We start from the raw sequence: 19,967 nt of genomic DNA, 5'->3' as shown, positions 1-19,967 counted from the left end.
TGATGAGCTAATACTGTGATATTGATTATTTAGTTAAGCAAAACAAAACCGCTTAACTTAATTAATTGAAAAATAATTATTTTTACCGCAACATAATTCTATTAAATTTTGTTTTTGTTTTTAATAAATAAAAAATTAAAACCAGACAGACTGTCGCTACATTTTCGATTATGGGTTACGTTGCCATATCAGCATTTACATTTAAAGTTTTTTCTCATTTAATATGTTAACCACAGAGAAATACGTTAGCAATATTAATGAATATGAAATGTTTTAAGCGCCACCGATTGCTGAAAACACCACAACAATAACGCACTAACAGCCAATACATTGTAGAAACGAGAACTAACCTCACGATATATATGTATATCGTGAGGTTAGAACAAATGGCATAGACATCAACTGAGCACTACTCCCCACCGCCTCTTATCACACTTGTCCAGCCGTATCTAACCAAACCGAAGTCATTTCGCTGTTAAGAATTTGAAAACAATTCAGTTTGAGAACTGCTGCCAAAGCCTTAAGAACCAAAAGAAATTGATCAAAAAATTTAAAATTTTCTAAATAAATTTTTAAAATAAAATTATAAATTATTTATAAATAAATTATTTTTATTTTTAATTAAAAAATCATTGTGAATATAAATTTTAATATATATACAATTGTTGCGTGATTGTGCTTAATCAGAAAATATCAATCTATCCATACAATTTTAATCAATTTTTATTTGTTTATACTCATTTATTTACAAAAGTGATAAGCTCTGTCGTGTATGAAAAGTGTATAATTAAATTTTATTGCAATTTTTAAACAATTATCTTATTGCAATTTTTAATTATTACGAGTTAAAAAATTTTATTAGGAAAATTCCAAAAATGAGTGCTAAGCAAATAGCGCGTCGTCAAGCGATTCCAGTTCTGTACACCAGAGGAACTCATTACGACGTGGGCTTCGATATGGTATGTTATCTACTAATCCTTTAATTACATACTTTTCATTTATTTTATATTAAATTAATGTAAAATTATTTTAGTATAATGAATAATAATTAATCATTTTTTAATTTATTTAAAAACATTTATTTTCTCTTTCTTTTTCTAAAAATTTTATAGTCTATAACTATAATTTTTATGGTTTATTTTATAGTTTGTTTTTATCATACTACATATAAGATAAGGATAATAAATTTTTTTGTGTTCAAATAACAATATCTTACACCCAATTCCGTTATTCAAACTTAAAGTCAGATAACATGTAACTGTAATGAATAATCTTTGTACCTCATTCAAGTAGATTGTAATATCTACTTATACTAAAAACATTTAAAAACTTATCTAACCAATGTCATTATTTTTATAATTAATAATTAAATATAATAGTTGCAGTATTTCAGTACTAAAAGAATAGTTCCTTTGTTTTCATCCAACATTTTTATTATTACATTTTATGTTTATTGTTTCTTATAAAACTTTATTGGTGTACTATAACTGAACTCAATTTTGGAATTTACTCAAATCTACAATTATCTATATAACAGTCTAATAACACCAATATATTATATAAAGTTAATTAGTATTATTCTGTTGTTTTTATCCACTGCCTGTATTTATTCAACTACGATGAATCCATTTCCATTGGGTTGGTTTAGTCCACACTTTTACTAATTAAATGTCATCTAATAAAATAGCATAAACCCTAGTTCCTTTAAACGAAAAAAATCGAAGAATTCGAAGAAATCTTTTACCCAAAAACAGGATTTGAAATAAAAATCTTTCTAAAAACTATTCAGTTTAAACGCTCTCAATATATCCTATTTACTCAAATCTACAATTATCTATATAACAGTCTAATAACACCAATATATTATATAAAGTTAATTAGTATTATTCTGTTGTTTTTCTCCACTGCCTGTATTTATTCAACTACGATGAATCCAATTCCATTGGGTTGGTTTACTCCACACTTTTACTAATTAAATGTCATCTAATAAAATAGCAGAAATCCTAGTTCCTTTAAACGAAAAAAATCGAAGAATGCGAAGAAATCTTTTACCCAAAAACAGGATTTGAAATAAAAATCTTTCTAAAAACTATTCAGTTTAAACGCTCTCAATATATCATTTAAAATCAATCCTTTAAAAATCGCTTAATTAGGTCAATAACCCCGCATTCATGATACTTTTTAAGGAAACATTTTATAAAAAGAAAAATCATTCTTTCTCATTTCTCGTGATCCTTTCTATGTGGATTCTTGAAGATCTATTAAATTTTCTTTAACTCATCGGCGATTTTTCAGCTTCATACTAAACTTATAAACTTTACCTGAGTTTTTCAGTTGTTTCTATAATAGAATTCATTTATTAAATTATAAAATTTTAAGTTCTATCTTCCTCGACAAACCAAAATGACTAGTTCTAAAATAAGACTCATAATAAACAAATTTTTGTCTACTAAACAAACAAAAGTTATTACTTTTATCTGAAGCTGGATACTTTTTTCATTGGTAATAACGAAATAGAGATTATATATAGTTATTTTAATATAAAAATTTTTGTTCAGCTTCTGAAAAGTTTGAAGGATCCTGCAATCACTTTTCAGAACTTCCAAAAATCTTAATCTAAGACTAAACTTTCCAGCACTTCTAAAAGTCTTAATCTACGACTAGAATGTTTTACCTATTTTTTAATTATCTACATATTAACTACATTTGATATAAATTATTTATATAATATTGTAAAATGTTATCAGATCATAAATATTTAAACACTTTGTAGCTTCACAAAAAATGTTTACATTTGAAACTAATCATATTATCAATTTTATATAATCAATTATCACATTATTAAAAACAATTTAATGAACTTCTATATTCTTACTCATATATGAAAAAATAAAATTTATCTTATTTTTAATTATACTGATTTAAAAAAGATACAATTTTAATAAAAACAGTACGCTCAAAGTAATCAGTTTTTATTGATGACGAACCAAAAAAAAAACCTTTTTTAAACTATTTCACTATTTTATTTATCATCGAAACTTGTTTTAGATAAACAATTATATTTTTATAATTTTTCTAATTCATTGGAAATCTCTATTATGATACATTTTACTCTCTTCTCCAATAGAGTCCATTTAAACATTTCTTTTAAGCTCCAAGTGATGCTGAGTGCATCGTAAACTTGACTTTGTAAATTGTATCTTTTTTGCATATTTAAACAATAAATTATTATGTGGCATTTATTTTTTTTTTATTTTTTATTTACATTTATTTATCCAATTTTTTAGAAAATTTAAAATTTTATGTAAATGCACTACTTGTTTATATGTAAATATAAATAGAACTAGTCAATACACAAAAAATAATCATCCAAAGATTTTGAGAAAATTGTAATAAACCATTTTAAAATTAGTGCAGTAACGCTTATAAGGTTAATCTCTTTATCAGACCCTAACAGAGTAGCATCCAAATAAGTGACTTAGCTGAATATCTGATGGAGTCTAAACTCAAAGCACAGTCAGTAATTCCAACCTTTCTTCATTATAAGATTAAAAAAAAACTTATTACCTGTACTTATATAATATACTATCTATTATATATACTATATATTAATATGGTTTATTATTATATATAACTTTTAAGTAGCATCCAGTGATTAAAATATTAAATACAAACTATGCAATTATTACAGTAACAATTAACACTTTTTGCATAAATTATATGTCATTAAAGAACATTGGACTCATGACCTAATAATCTAATAGATATTATTATAATTATAGTAATTATCATTATTTCTAATTACTTTCAATGCAAAAATATGATTCTTTCAGGAATTTACCTATATTAATCAGAATAATATTAAAGTAGTTTCTAGTAATAATCATATTAATGCTACATCTAGGTATTTTTATTTTTCAAAACGTTCGCAAATCTTATGATATTCGTTTTTAGAATATGTACTTCGATGAGAAAATCTTTTCTTATAATTTGTTTCTATTTATAAAAATAAAAATTCTAAATAACTGCAAATATACACAAAATAACTTATTAATTTTTTTCTATACATAAAATTACATTCACATATAATTGATGTTTTTATTTAATCGTGAAAAAATTAATTAATGAATTATTTTTACAAATAATTGAAATTTTCACTTTAAATATAAAATAATTTTTTTTTATTGAAAACCAATACATCTGAGATATCTGTAATTCATTAAGAAGGTTTCCACTAATAATATTACAATAGTTTCCAAATGATAAAATTTATGGGTAAAGATAATGTGACGATTCTCTAATATAAATAATTAGCATTATGTGCGAAAAGTAATTACATTTTTCTGATTTTATTTAATTATATTGCAATTAGCTCATGTTTTATTTATGAAGAAACTATTTTTCATTTTAATCAATTGTTAAAAAAATAATTAATTAGCTTCAGTGTGTTTCTCTCACTCAAAATCAACTCTCACAATTCAACTATTCATGATTTGTTTAGAATATTTTTCATTAATTTAAATATTAATTAGTTTACTAACAATACTTTTTAGCATCACTCAAAAGTTTTAATTAATTTTTTTTTATATTTACTTAATCCGACTTAATTCTGAAAAAGTCTTTTTCGATAAGCTGAAAATCTGATAAACAAGTATGCTTTATGACAGACAACAAATCAGACAGATATATATAGCAGTCTTATCATGCTAATATCAATCAAATCAAATATGCATATGATCATACTGCTCGTACATATAGTTTATAGGTTGTTGACTTTTCCTATATGTTTTGGTTTTACCGAGTCATCAACTCATAAAATAATACTAAAAATCAGTTATATGCTATTTTATACACTTTTTAAATAATTACCAACCTATTTATGTAAACAGTATTGGAATAAGTGATAAACAAATTTAGTGTAAGTCTTGTATAAAGAAGAATAGAAATTAACAAGATACTAGACACCAAATTGAGTGGAGCACATAAAACATGGTACATCTTTTGCGAACCATATAGCTAATAAGATCTCTTCAAGCAAACCGACGTTCTGTCTTCTCAGAATGACTTACCTCATTAGTAACATAGACCACCGTGACCCATCAGAAAAACTGGCGGTTCCCTTGTGTTTTTTTATGAGAATGTGGGGAGCTGTCTATCCTGGTAATTATCTACTTTATCGTACCAACTTATTCGACAATTAGATTTTCCTCAAAAAAATTTAATGGTTGAGTCAGCCTAGTCCGTGCACAGATCTAAGTAAACGCAAAAAATATAGCTTAAATGAACCGTATACCAGATTTGGTAAAGTAAGTTTAACAAATAAACTTACTGGAAAATAACTTACATGTAAGTATCCCAAGAACAGCAACAGATCTTTAATTTGCAATGATCTATATAAAGTTTAGTATAACTATTAAGTTTATAAAATGAAGTTTACTCATATAACATTTGTAAAGCTAATACTTGATATAGCCAACTAGTTTCATCCATTCTGAACTGCTCGATTCTATAAAAGCGCCTATACACTATAAATTTAGAGACTATAAGAATAGTTTTCATGGACAAATTACAAAACACTACTCCACTCTACTCTACTTTTTGTAATCAAAAATCTTCGCAAAGATTATTCACAAATGGTATAAAGCACCGTAAATTCTAATGGTAAGGTCATCTAGCCCATATGAGTGAAAAGGACCCTACTCAGAAAACCTTCTTTAGCAGTTTTTATGGTAAATGACCCTGATGATGACCATTTTTGCGCTGGAGGAATTAAATCACTTTCATTGGGATTAGTGGAAAACTTCAATTTCAGAACCAAAGCTAATAATAATAACGCTTTTGAATGTACGATATTAAAAATAACATTTTATACATAATATACTATTATTGCACTAACATTAACAGAATGTTTGTATGTAATCTATTCATATTGCATACATATATTTTAGTTGAATTTCCTATATAACCACTAATTAACATGTGTCAAAAATAACAGAATGTAAGACTGTAAATATTTTATATTAAATCTTTCTTATATTACATAGTTATTTGATAAATTATATTAACATTACTGAAACAATTTATCAAACACGTAAATTTACTTTTACGTATTTTTTTAATTGTACACTATCCATTCAACATAGAAGTCAAATTATTAAGGGTCATAGACCCTACATTTCATGGTTTTCAGTTTTAAGTTTTAAAATTTTAACAAAGTATAAACTAATAAATTATAAATAAGGTATACCGAATGAGAATGTATAATTGTCTCGCAATACTTATGATTAACTAATTTAATGATGAATATTATTAAATGAAAACAAAGGGCTCTTAAGTGGTACAAGTAAAAGTATCATGAAAACTAATATGACAGACATAATTATACCATATTAATCACCATAAAATTTATAATTTACTGGGATTGTTAAATTTCTAAAATTAATAGTAACGCAAAATTCTATTAGCATTAATTATAAAATCCTCAGTGTAATACATGTTAATCTAGCATATATCTAGCATAAATCTAAAACATCTAACACAAACAAAAGTATCTTCTTAAATGACTATGCGATTGATATTTAAGAACAACAATATTATTCACACATACTAAAACAGAATATATTAAAACAATTCTTAAAAGAATCTAAAAAGATTTAATTAAATTTTATCAAATTATTACAGGAAAAATGATAGAAAAGCAAGTTTTGTCGATCGGCCCACATCATTCACATATCTTTAATAGTTCTAAGTCTTTTCACATCGTGGTGTATAGAAATAATGTTTAGTAATTACTTTCTAGGTATTCTAGAAGGTATTTCTAGGTATCTTATGCACAGCATATTAATATTGTAAGTCATAGTATTCTCTCAGATTAGTTTTTCTAGATTTAACTACTATAGCGAGCATCATTCATCTAAAGTTCATACAAATATACTTCTAAAGACCTTTCCTTTTAAAACAACAAAGTAGTACCAACTGATCGCAACAGTCTTGTCCCTTTATATTGCAACCAAATAACAAGTTACATGCAATTTTAAATCGGAAATAATAGTCCGTTGGGAAAGAAAAAAGAATTTCGAATAACTTCAGAGGGTAGGATAGTTAATGAATAATGCTTAAATCTCATCTTCACATCAACTAACTTTATTAACATTAATATAATAATTTAAGAGCGAGGTAATTGGTCATTTAAATAAAAATAATCAAAACTTTAGTTTATTATATATATTTTAAACAAATTATTTTATTAAAATATTTTCCGATATTTCGACTATCTTCGATAGCCATCTTCAGGGAAACTCGCTTCCTTCATTTTTAGTTTCCCTGAAAATGATTATCAAAGATCGTCGAAATTTTGGAAAATATCTTAATGAAATAATTTGTTTTAAATATAAGTAATAAATTATAGTTTTTTATTTTTCTTTAAATGACAAACAATCACAAAAAAAAAAATAAAATAACTTTATTAATTTTAAAACTTAAAACTTATTAACTTTATCTTAACTTTATTAAGATAACTTTATTATAAAAAATTTTAGTTATTTATTATACATAAAATTGATTTTTTACTACATATAATACTTAATTGAAAATTTCTTCTAATCTTAATTTCTTATCTTGTCTCTAACGGATTTGTACTTCCCACATCGCATTTATAGTTATAAGATTTACAAGCTGGTACTGCTGATTAAATATTTACATAAAAATAATATGAAATAGAAATATCTGAAATACAAACAGAAGGTGAATGAATTAATCATCGTAAAACGAAAATACTTTGCAAAGATAAAAATATGTAAATAAAAAAAAATTCTATATATATTATAAAAATTAGCAAGATTTTTTAATTAAGAAACTCACGCTACATTCTATCAACACGAATAGTTTGAATCTCGAATGAAATAAGAATAAATTGCAACAATGAAATTAAATTATAAAATTATTTCGAATTTAAACATTTTAAAATGCAATATAAATAACATATGATTGCAAAATAAGTATCTAATATGATTTTGTGTGTTATGTCCTTCGCACTTCTACTTTTAGGGTGTTTCTTCAGAACACCAGAAGATTGCACACAAATGAACTTTGATGCCTAAGATTGCCTCTACAACACTAATACACGGTAATCCAGTTTGTGGTTTCAACAGTAAACTTAAGCAAAATAAACTTTTGATAGAATTTTTGATCAAATTTTTATTTCAGTTCATTGTTTGGACCTTACCATTAAATATAAAATACAAAACATTATTCAAATGTTCTCCACTTAACATCCTGTCGAGGATTTCTACGACTGTCGAGACAACTATACTACGGCCATAACCTGGTTATTTGTTTTGCATCCATTTTGATAAACTTAAGTAGTCCCTAGGGGAAACGCATCAGTGGGAACTGGTAGAAGTCTTAATATTTTAGCTTCTCCCAGTATATAAGAAACTCATACGAAAGCGGACATACGATGTCTTGTCATTATATTTATTAATTAAATTTTTTCATTTATATAATTTTAGTTTTGATTAATTTATTTTTATATTATTTTTGTTTTTTAATTATATTAATATTCATTTTTAGTTATATTAATATCATTCTTAGTTATTTTTCTTCTTTTATATAATATAAAAATTAATATTTCCATTTTTTATCATTTTTATATTTTTTTTTATATTTCCATTTTATTTATATATTTTATTATATTTAATTTTATAAGTATTTAATTGTATATTTTTATTATCATTTAATTAGTATTTAGTTATATTTTTATTATCACTTAATTATTATTTGTTGTGTTTTTATTATCATTTAATTATTATTTAATTATATTTTATATTATATGTGTTATTATATATATATTTATATAATAATTTATTTTCTTTTTATTATTCAATTTATTCAATGATTTAATTATTATTTAATTATATCCATATATTATATGCATTATTATATGTATGTTATTATATATTCAAATGTTTATGTTCTTTTTATTATTCAATTATGTATATATGTTTTATACATTCATACATTGATATTTTTCAATTTACATTTGGGGGTAAGATATCTCATCACATAGATTATAATCTATAGGGCTAAGTATACACCTGTTTTCTGGCGTATCTTTGGTGATTGTCTTCACCGTGTCCGAGTATTGTCAGTAGGCAACACACTGAGGGTATGGGTCTACCTATAACCATGAAAATGGTTATAGATCCATGACAGTGACAAAGGTCTTGTTAGTAGATAACTGGAGGTTTGGACACATGAAGAATAAAATTTTTGAAATAACAAAATTATGCTAACTGATGAAGTAAACCAGTTTCTATTTTTTAAAGTCTAAGTAGAATTATTATCATAATTTTATTTTGATATTTTGAATCCAAAATTATCAAGTGTATTTTATTTCTATAAAATTTATATTAAACATTTTATTTTTTATTTTTTGACAAAAGTCAAATAATATTTTATCTTTGAGATTACATTTATAAAGATTTATTAAAAAGATTACTAATAAGATTAGGTGACTGATCTGATTAGTAATCTTATTTAGTAAGTAAGTTAATTGGTAACAATGGCATATGATTCAACTTCCCTTCCAATGATTTTCAATTAATTAACTGTAATAATTACTTACTATTTTGCAAAATAATACCTTTCAGTGTTAATAATTGATTAGATCTATTATAATTAAATGTAAATTTCATGGAATGCAAAAATTGCAAGTCATGTACTGCTACATGTGTGGCGCCAAGCTCTATGCCAAACCTCAATCAATACTAAAGCATAACCTTTTAACTAAAAATTTTTATCTGAATTACTGAATAATAACAAACGTGAATTGCGGAAAACAAATACAATTCAATTTCCAGATTATAAAAAGAGAATTGTTTAAATATCTAAAAAAAAAGACATTAAACATTTGAAATGTTTAATTGCCATTGTTTCACGACGTAAATTTTTTTATATTATAAACAAATATTCTTACGCCTAAAATAAAATAAATTAAACAAAATCTGAGTTAAATACTCATTAAAAGCATAACAGCATTTACTTTAGATACAATTTATCAAATTCGTGATTGATTTAAGTACACGTTTTTGGTCTCATACCGGTACAATTAGTAATTCTACAATCTAACAAGTTGTAGAGCGATCACGTCGAACTTTAGTTACTGAAGCCAAAACTATTTTTTTATAGTTATTTTAATGGACTTATTATGGTGAACGCTTTTTTATTTAGGAATTTCTAAGAATCTGACGGAACAAAATATTGAAATCTTTTATCGTTTGACATATACGAGTAACACAAGTTAGTTTGAAGTCATGACTCTAAATCTTAGACTGAGTTAAGAAAATGAAAATTTTTTAAAAAACTTTTTAAATATATCATAAAAAAATGTATAGTGCTTACTTATATTAGTTCAAAAAGAATAATTATTAAATATTTTAATCAAAAATTTATTCATTTTGTTGAATCTTATAATAGTTGTTCAATTGTTAGCGTTATGGAATAGACTTATCCTATACAGACAGATGATATCTTAAGAAGATATATTTAAAGATTTATAAGAATTGTAGCGATATTTACTTATTATTTTTATACACTTTATATTAACATATTAACCTGAGTTAACCTTCGTAATGCCCTCGTACAAATAAAACTGACTGACACTTTGAAACCTGTAACGGGAATCGTACAAGAAGAAGAGCTATCAACACTTGTCCTCAACCTAATATTACTCGACATCGTTAATAGGTTTACTATCGAAAAAGTGTTTTAAAAAAAAAATTGTATTTATATAAACTAGTAATTAAAATAAATAAAAAATTGGAATCTACTAAAATAATTACACATACATCATACATATGAATCATATTATTTTTTAATAAAAAAAACATAATTATTTTGCTTAATTTTTTATATATTTTAATTTTAATATAATTTTGTAATTAATAAACTTTCAATTTCAGGGTCGCACATTTGGTTCTGTTATTAAAAGTTTTTTACAACTGTCCGGTCCTTTAAATGAAAGCTATTTACCACTTTACAACACAGAGAAGGGAAGTAAGTCATACATTTAATAATACTAATTATTTAATAAATAATTAAATAAGAAAATATTATTCATTAAATCGTTGTTTTTTCTTTGTAGAAAATGTCTATAACGAAACATTGGAGAGCGTGAAGAATTCATTTCCACAGTATATTAGAGAACTGGAAGGCGTTGCTGATGGAGCACAAGTGGAGTTTCATAAGGTGAGTAATAATTAATGGAACTACATGAGCTTACTAAAAATAAAAGTTAATGTAAATAAATAAATTAATGTTCTAACATATAAATATTTTTAATTATTTTATTTTTATTTCTATTTATAAGTAATAAATATAAACTGAGAATCTTAAAAGATTTCAATAAAATATGTAAAGTAATATTGAATAACCTTTTAATAAATCATAATTGTTTACTAATTATCTTTATTATTTGAATACTAATCAATTTTTATAACACTTTTTAATATTTTATTTTGCTATAAAACTTGTGGTATATTCACATCTGTTCTTGTTTAATTTAATTATTACTATGTTAATTAACAATGAACCAAGCTAATAAATGCTAATAAATGTTAATTAATAATTATAACGCAAACATTAATTATGCATGCATAAATTTATTAATATTAATTTGATTTTTAAATTATTGTTAACTTATATAAATCATATTAAATATTAATGTACAAGAAATTATATGTGAAAAATGTTCTTGAATAATTTTTGATTTATTTTTTATTAATTTAATACAAAACGCTCAAAATTGCAATATATTTACTTATTTTATTATTTTAATATTAAAAATAATTAATTTGATTTTTTTTATTACCACAGACAATAAATTTAAAATATTACAAGCATTTCAGTTCATTCGATACACGTTAATATAGCCAATAAATCGATTTTATGGCCGGCATCATGCCAACTTAAAATAAATTCGAAGTGTTAAATTGTTAACTTGAAACTTAGCTAATTAATCTGCAGTTTCAGCTGGTTAAGTGCGGCTTTAATAGCTTAACATTTAAAGTTCGCACTATAGATAAACCAACCATTTAATTTATAGGTACTGACGGATTAACAAACAAACCAATCAAAAGTGCAATCAGTAGTTCATAATTCACATCATTTATCACAAATGAATTACCAACAAATATAAATGTATTTAGATACTTTATTATTTTATTATTCAATGCAGGCCGTTGGATAGGAGTAATTGATTACAGTTTCAATTTGAACAGCAATACCAACAAAATTGTATCATTAAATGCTTAAATTGCAGCAAGTAATTAATAATAATTAATTATTTAATATTACACTATTGCTAATAGGCGTTAAGTTTAACAGTTACAAGTATGTCACGAAACAAAGTGAATACACTACTGGAATCGAGATTGTTAGTACCTTGTAAATAATATGAAAAGATATAAATCTTTTTGTTAAATATGCTTTAATGAAGACACTTTAGATAGTTTATACGTATGTATATTAAAAATGAGTTAACTAAAGTTTACAAATGTTAAAAATGAATTCATTGATAGCATGAGAAGTTTATTTTAAGTCTGGTATGAGATATGAATTTTAATTAGTATATATACGGGGGTTGCTTCAAAAGTTGCTGATAAATTTTAAGATGATAAAATTGTAGTTTATTTAACAAGTGCATTTAGAAAAATATACTCTAATCATATACTAATTATATTCACCTGATCATATTGTTAAATAAAATTCTAGCTCATGTGGTAAAGAAGATATAAAAACCAGTATGAGGTATGGTTGAACCAACATGATGCGTCGAGTAAGAATATTTTGACCTGAAATTTAATTAAAATCTAGTTAAATGAAGCAATTTATTTTTCTGACCATAGCAATACACAAAAGTTAATTTATATTAGTTTTAAAGGTAAATCTGTGCAAGACTTTACATGATTGGTATCTATATCCATTACGTTACCGAATGTAAAGAAATTAATTACTTAAAGAAATTAAGTAAATGCAGATTCTTATCAGATCACAAGGTCCAACTGATTTAAATTGTACAAAATTCATACCAGTTAGTTGTTTTAAGTAAATCAGAACCAACTCAGTACTACAGTATCGGTGCTAATATGTTACTGCGTATGAAAGCATGCAATAAGATTTCGTCCACACTTCACTTTGATAGATTTTCTCAGCTTTTTAGCTCAATCAATACTCAACTCAATCGCAATGTATGTATTACGTGATGAAGTAATAGAATAAAATAAATAAATAATAAATTAATAAAATAAAAATATAATTGAAAATGATAATATTAGCAGCAAAATTATAATTGGCAAATAAAAGTGTCATTGTATTCGTGAATTTGTGTAGTAACCCTTGATGTAAGCATTTGCTATATCAAATCTTGTTAATAACTTTTCTGTATTCTTTATAAAATTAATAATTTTAATATTTAAATTTTGTGTAGTTTTAGCGTAATATTATAATTTTTTACTTAAAGAATTTTTTAAATACAAGAATAATTAAATAGAAGAATATTTTCAAGACCACCAATGATGGGTATTTGGCAATATTCGAAAAAGCTATATGGTTAGCCAATAATTCAATTAATTAAAATAATATAAAATAAATTTTTGTTGTTGTAGTTCACTACTGTTCGAAAAACCTCTTTAAGAATTTTTTAATTATTTTTCTAAATCAAGCTTTGTTTAATATAAACAAATATTAATAATACCGCATTATATATACAATATGTATATAAAATGATTAAAAACTAAAAAAATTAATTACGAATAGAGTAGTAGCTAACTGACAGCGCTCAGTGCATAAATAATAATTAATTTCTCAAAATAAATTATCATAAACTCATCAAGTTTTATATTCTAATTTAGCAGTAATATACCATATAGTGTATATAAAATACAAATACTATTTTTAATTTATAAAAATAGTGCATACGAATATACTAATGCCGCAAAATAGATTGTTTATAAAGTCAAGTACAATCAGAACATCATAAATATATAATTTGATTGCATGTCTTTAAGTTCAATGCTTTCTGATGCAATTATAAATATTTATATAAATAGAATTATTTTATTGGTAATGTCATTGATAAAATACTATATGTCAGGGTTAAGAATGTTGTACAGTTATTACTTTAAAATCCTTGCTAAATACGAGTCTATTAAGAAAAAAAAACGTATCGATTTGGTTGAACTGAAAATGTAAAGACACTCATACGTAAAAGGTTTACACAACATGCGATCCAAGTAATAATTAAAAACATCTGATATTTTTATTTGATTAGTTAAACTTAAACAATCGTCTAAATTAAAATGCACATAAATCAGATTAACTTAGACATGAGTGAATATACCAACCATTAAAGGACATCGCTAATCATTAAACGTACATAAATTAACATTAATTAAATTTGTAATAAATAACTCGTGTTTACTAATTTTTTTGGGTTTATTTAACTTACTTAACTTAATACATTAATTTAATATTATTTTATTTAGTTATATATATATATTTATTATTAACTTGCCGCTTAAGTCAATTTTAGACATAAACACTAAATCCGAGTGAATAATCAATCATAAAAACGCCAAAGCTATTTAACCGCCATTAACACTATTTAACGTTTAAGACTGCAGCCGCTCAAGCGTTGCAACCGATTAAACAAAAAATTTAACATTATAGACCGGAGCCCCAAAACTATAATTAAAACTAAATACGTAATTTTGTAATGAACTTCAAAAATTTGTGAAAAAAAGCAAATTTTTTCTAAATAAAAATAAACTAAAAATTAAATTTTTCTATGTCAAACTAAAAACGTTGAACGCATGATTAGATGTTTAGACTGAAGCGACTTGAAGAATTGACTAAAGATTTTGCCGAAGACTTATTAAATTGCATTGCACGCAATTTTGTTATCGGGAAAATAATTTATTTGATAGACAATTCCATTAATTTTTGGCCACATATTACACTTCAAAACGACCTTCATATATAATTCATGTAGAATCCACCTCATTAGCTTGAAATTGAGATACTGAATTTGTTTAATATCTCAATTAATTGATTAATACAAAAAATTGCGTATCATATTTCAAACTATAATATAATATAATAAATAACTCTAACAACTTAAGCTTTTGTACCATATACCATATATCTTTACAAGTTTATGTTGCAAAATTACTATCTATTTACCACTTTTTGTTTTTGCTCAGCCAAAAAGCAATTATTAACAAAATAATTATTATAAACAAATATTCCATATAATAAATAACTTAATGTGCATATCAAGGTCTTCTTCAACTTGTTAATTATACTGCAAGATCTGAATTACAATTTCTGACTGACCTCAAAAAATATTAATCGCTTTCACTTAATAAAATCATCATCTAAAATTATGAATTGAAACTAACTAACTACTTACCGCCATCTACTGACTTATTTATGTTGTATTTAAACTAAAATTATATTTTTAACTTATATTAAAATTAAAATAAAATGTTTTGTTACAATTAATATTCTATTGATATTTAAATAAGCCAAAAATTCAATTAATTAAAATAATATAAAAATAATTTTTGTTATTGTAATTCACTACTTTTCGAAACCTCTCTACTAATATTTAAATAATAAATGAAATAATTATCAACAAACGAGAGTAAAGAAAATAATTTTATTTTACAGCTCTTCCTACTTCATATGGATGAAATACTACCTCAAAGTCTTAAACACCAAAAGACAAAAAATCAACCAACTGGATGTTCCACAATAATACTGAATACCGATAAAAGTGTAAGTTACTGTCATACACACAATATCCTTATTATTCAGAACAAATATTTTATTTTATTTACTCTAGAGAGTTCTGGCTCATACCGAGGATGCCCTAACGGAGACATTAAATCATTATTATTTCGTGGTTGCGCATATCATCAATGAAACACCACAAGGAAAATACAATGTTAAAGAAGAACGTTTTATGTCTCTGTAAGAGTTTTAATATTAAAATATTTTTAAATGAATAAGAATAAATATTCTTTCCTAGATAGACATTTCTCTTAACCGTACATTAGTACTTGTCTCCAGTTTTCATTTTTCAAACAACGTATCTTGTTTTAAATGGATAGTTTCTTTTACAGGGTAGAATTGGTAATCCTAATGGCAACCATCACAGCTGCACGAAGCACCATACATTTATGGTGTCCGATATACAATAGGTTTTTAGTGTCCCCCAAAAATCTTGTTTTAAAAAGTTTCTTTTACAACGTAGAATTGCTCAAAAAACATAATATTATATAATGTAATATATTTCAATGGGGCCATTTAGCGTTCTTATATGAATAACACTCTTTCCCCTCGTTATGCAAAGACTGGTTTCATTAACATCTGTTCAAAAGAGCTTCAACTATATGGAGTTACAAATCAATAAATTATAAAGGTTAAATTCATGAGCAACAATAACAAGAAAGATCCGTAGCTGCTACATGCAATGTATATAACACTGATCTGAAACTCATGAATAAAAGCAATTGAAACGTAACCATTTATCTAAAATTTAATTTCTTCGCTTTAAATTAATCATATATGTACGTAATGCAAAAAATAAATTAAAATTGTTTGGAATCCAAGGTTCTTAACGTTTTTCCCAATTTTCACATCACTTCACCTAAAACAATTTCGGTAAAAATTACATTATTACTCGAATAACGTTAAAATCCTTTACGTTACCTATTACAAATCTATCCGGAGGTTTTTTGCAACTGATATCGCCAGGCACCAATAGGTCTATGTCTATAGGTCCAAACAAAACACCATAACCTAAGCTTAATCGTCTCAAAATGATATCCTAAAGTAGTACTTTAAGTTTAGAAAATAGAAAGAAATTGTTTCGAGTTATAACTAAGTTGAGGAATGACATAGTATATAAGGATAACTATTTTTCGTACAATAAAATCACCAGGACGTACCAATCAGTTTTTTTACTAAAATTGGACAAACTCAATTTGAAATATGAGTTTGTTAGTATATTAAATGTAATTCTGTGAATTTTTAATTTCCAATAAATGATAACATATTTATAATATATTTAGTATGTATCAAATATTTTTCAAAATAAATATTTTCTTTAAATAGTTGCTATGCGGGTCATTTGCCTGGATATACAATGAGCTACAATCACCACGGTTTAGTATTCTCCATCAACACTGTATCAGCTGAAGTACTAAGAAGTGGCAAAACTCGTAAGTTTCAAAACAGAGAAACCGAAACAGAAGTCTAAAGATAGAATTTATTGTTTTTGTTTTTTATATATTATCGCAGCACGTCACTTCATAACAAGAGCGTTACTTAGTGCCCAAAACTCTGAACAAGCTTTTAATATAATTAGAGATAAAGGCGTTGGCGCTGGCGATGGTTGTTCCATTAATATGACACTCTTAAAGTATATATATAATTTTTGATATATATAATATTTTTTAACAATTTATTTTCTTTTAGTGAAAATCCAAAAATATGTTATAATATAGAAATGGCGCCATCACTTGGTGACTTCAAAGAGTCTTTAATTGATATTAAAAAAATTTCAATTGGTGAACATAACTACCATGCAAATCAGTAAATTTATATGAAACCTTGCTTAATGATTTGTTAACTTAAATTTAACTTACAGATACGAACGCCTTAAACTTGATCAAGCGAATGAATTAATGATTGCCTCCAGTGTATCGCGAATGAAAACCTTTGAAAATTACAATCCACCAACTAGTAAACAGGAGGTTATCGATATGCTAGGTGATTGCAGTGGTGGTGAACATTGTGTTTTCCGTGAGGACAATACATTGGAACAAGCGGTTAAAACAATTGCAGTGGGTGTATTCGATTTGAATGAGAAGACCTTTGCTCTGTACTCAGACAATCCAAAAACTCATGAACCACACGTCATATTACCACTAATTTTAAAAAAGTAAAGAACAAATATTGAAGAGAACTTACTTAGATGTATTTATCATTGAAACGGAATTATGAACATTTTTATTTTTTTCTTACTCATATATGTATTATTACTGAATCCAAATGCTCATTACTAATGTAGTTAACAAGATTATGATTATTTTTATTTTATAAAAATTAAAAAAAAAGAATTTTTAACAATGAAAACATAATTTTTTTATTTTTTTCTTAGTTACAATACTATGTATAATATATATAATCATTGTAATCTGGTATATGATAAATGTATTGCCATATTCACAGTCTAATATTATTGTAGGTAATACTCCGTACAATGCCCTTAGCAGGAACATTGACTATAATTAGAGAAATAATAACTATATTTTTATAACCACGAAACAAATCTTTTAAGACAGAAAGATACTTAATTAGTTGCAACTAAGGAGTTTTTTTTAATCGGCAGTTTCAGTGATATATACCAGTGTAGGTTGCCGTATTATAACAAGAACATAATCTACTAAAGAAGATTTTTCAATCTTCTCTATTTCAGATAAGTATAGGACATTGATTCATTATATACATATAATTCGCATTCAGATAATATTGAATCTATCGTGTCGCCTGCTGCCTTGATGGTTCCATTATAAAATCATAGAGCTTCAATAAAGTCTATCTGTGTATCCGTATTAATTGATGACTTAATGTTTTCGTAGCTACTCTTCATTTGATATGGATCCATATTACCATATTTTTAATATAATAGCTAGGCAGCGGTTGCGTTTGATATCTGATATGAGCAACCACGGTACCGAATCATAGAGTACAATTGATTTGAGGAGGACATTATAAAGTTTTTATTTTGAGTGACAGACTATGGTCAGACGGTGGTCTTTATTACAATATCGTTCGATCTTTATGTATAGACTAATATTATCTGAAGCGGTTTTGGGTCCTTTAACTTTCTTCGCATATGTTCCTTTTTATGTGCAAATAGGACAATGTATTTGATGTACTCTTAGTCTTTCAGATGTTATTTGACTTTCCACAATAATCCTATTGGGTAAATGAAGGCAAATAATAGGAGGGAGAGAGACAACCCTTAATGCTGGTTATTTGTTTGTACTATTTATATCGTATGCTGAAACTTTATTGGCCTTATAAGTTTTTTAGGGGTCCCTCCTGTCTCTAGAACTATTCACTAATTGAACTAGGCTTTGTTTTCGGTATACTACTATTATGTACCTATATTATAGAAGCTCATAATTTATATAATATTTAATAAATATTTATATATATTTTTATGCAATTAATTTTTAACCTAAATTCGAAAAGTTTTTTGTGTACTACATAAACTGGTTAAATACTCTTAATATAACTAATATAAATAGTTGTAAAATATTTTAAACGTGGTATGCGTTAACATTTTTTATGTCACATAATAAGTAACTAAAAACAATGTTCATTATTAATTGAATTTTAATATATGGTAAATAGCTTCGAAATCACTTTAAAAACGATTATGTTGTTGTTATTTTCTGCGCAAAGTATATTTATTCACCGAGCAAAAGAACTATTAATCAAGAACCTATAAAAATTATGAAGTGTTGAGCTGCAAGCTTCAAGATTTTACGCTTATGTCAAACAACGCTTTAAAGTTAATTATAATGAAATTAATAATCATAACCGTATTATATTTAAATATTCAACACATAAAAAAAAACTATTAATATGAAATATTTTAATGGACTAAAGCAGAATTGCACTTTTTAAGACAGTCACTCTAGGTCAGTAACTCCATGCACTAACCAAAATTGAATGAATTCATTTGCGATTTAATTAATCTTTAATCGAAATTGTTAGAAATAATAGACATTTATCAACAAACGATCAAACGTCCTTCTAGATCTCTTTCGGAATTTTATTTTTATCAAAGACTAAGTAATATTGAAACAAATTAACAATGACCGTGACTT

At 25.1% G+C, this 19,967-nt stretch overlaps 1 protein-coding gene across 1 annotated transcript; it reads left to right on the top strand.

Annotated features, from left to right (window-relative positions):
- The first annotated feature begins 701 nt into the window (after positions 1 to 701).
- LOC119671184 lies at positions 702 to 18,174 on the top strand. The gene is made up of 9 exons (XM_038081735.1): positions 702 to 959; positions 10,962 to 11,055; positions 11,144 to 11,247; positions 15,730 to 15,837; positions 15,905 to 16,032; positions 17,179 to 17,285; positions 17,365 to 17,485; positions 17,542 to 17,658; positions 17,714 to 18,174. The coding sequence occupies exons 1-9, from the start codon at positions 876 to 878 to the stop codon at positions 18,009 to 18,011; spliced, it is 1,161 nt and encodes a 386-aa protein (XP_037937663.1). The 5' UTR covers positions 702 to 875; the 3' UTR covers positions 18,012 to 18,174.
- Positions 18,175 to 19,967: the final 1,793 nt, after the last annotated feature.

Source organism: Teleopsis dalmanni, chromosome 1, assembly GCF_002237135.1.
Source record: "Teleopsis dalmanni isolate 2A chromosome 1, ASM223713v2, whole genome shotgun sequence".
Taxonomy (NCBI): Eukaryota; Metazoa; Arthropoda; class Insecta; order Diptera; family Diopsidae; genus Teleopsis; species Teleopsis dalmanni.
This window is presented reverse-complemented; position numbering and strand designations above follow the sequence as displayed.

Bases quoted from the DNA above. Each gene is read 5' to 3' on its own strand.
- LOC119671184 (XM_038081735.1), top strand. From the start codon at position 876: ATGAGTGCTAAGCAAATAGCGCGTCGTCAAGCGATTCCAGTTCTGTAC. The intron at 960-10,961 runs GTATGTTATCTA...TTTCAATTTCAG, and splicing joins ACGACGTGGGCTTCGATATG to GGTCGCACATTTGGTTCTGT. The intron at 17,286-17,364 runs GTAAGTTTCAAA...ATATTATCGCAG, and splicing joins ACTAAGAAGTGGCAAAACTC to CACGTCACTTCATAACAAGA.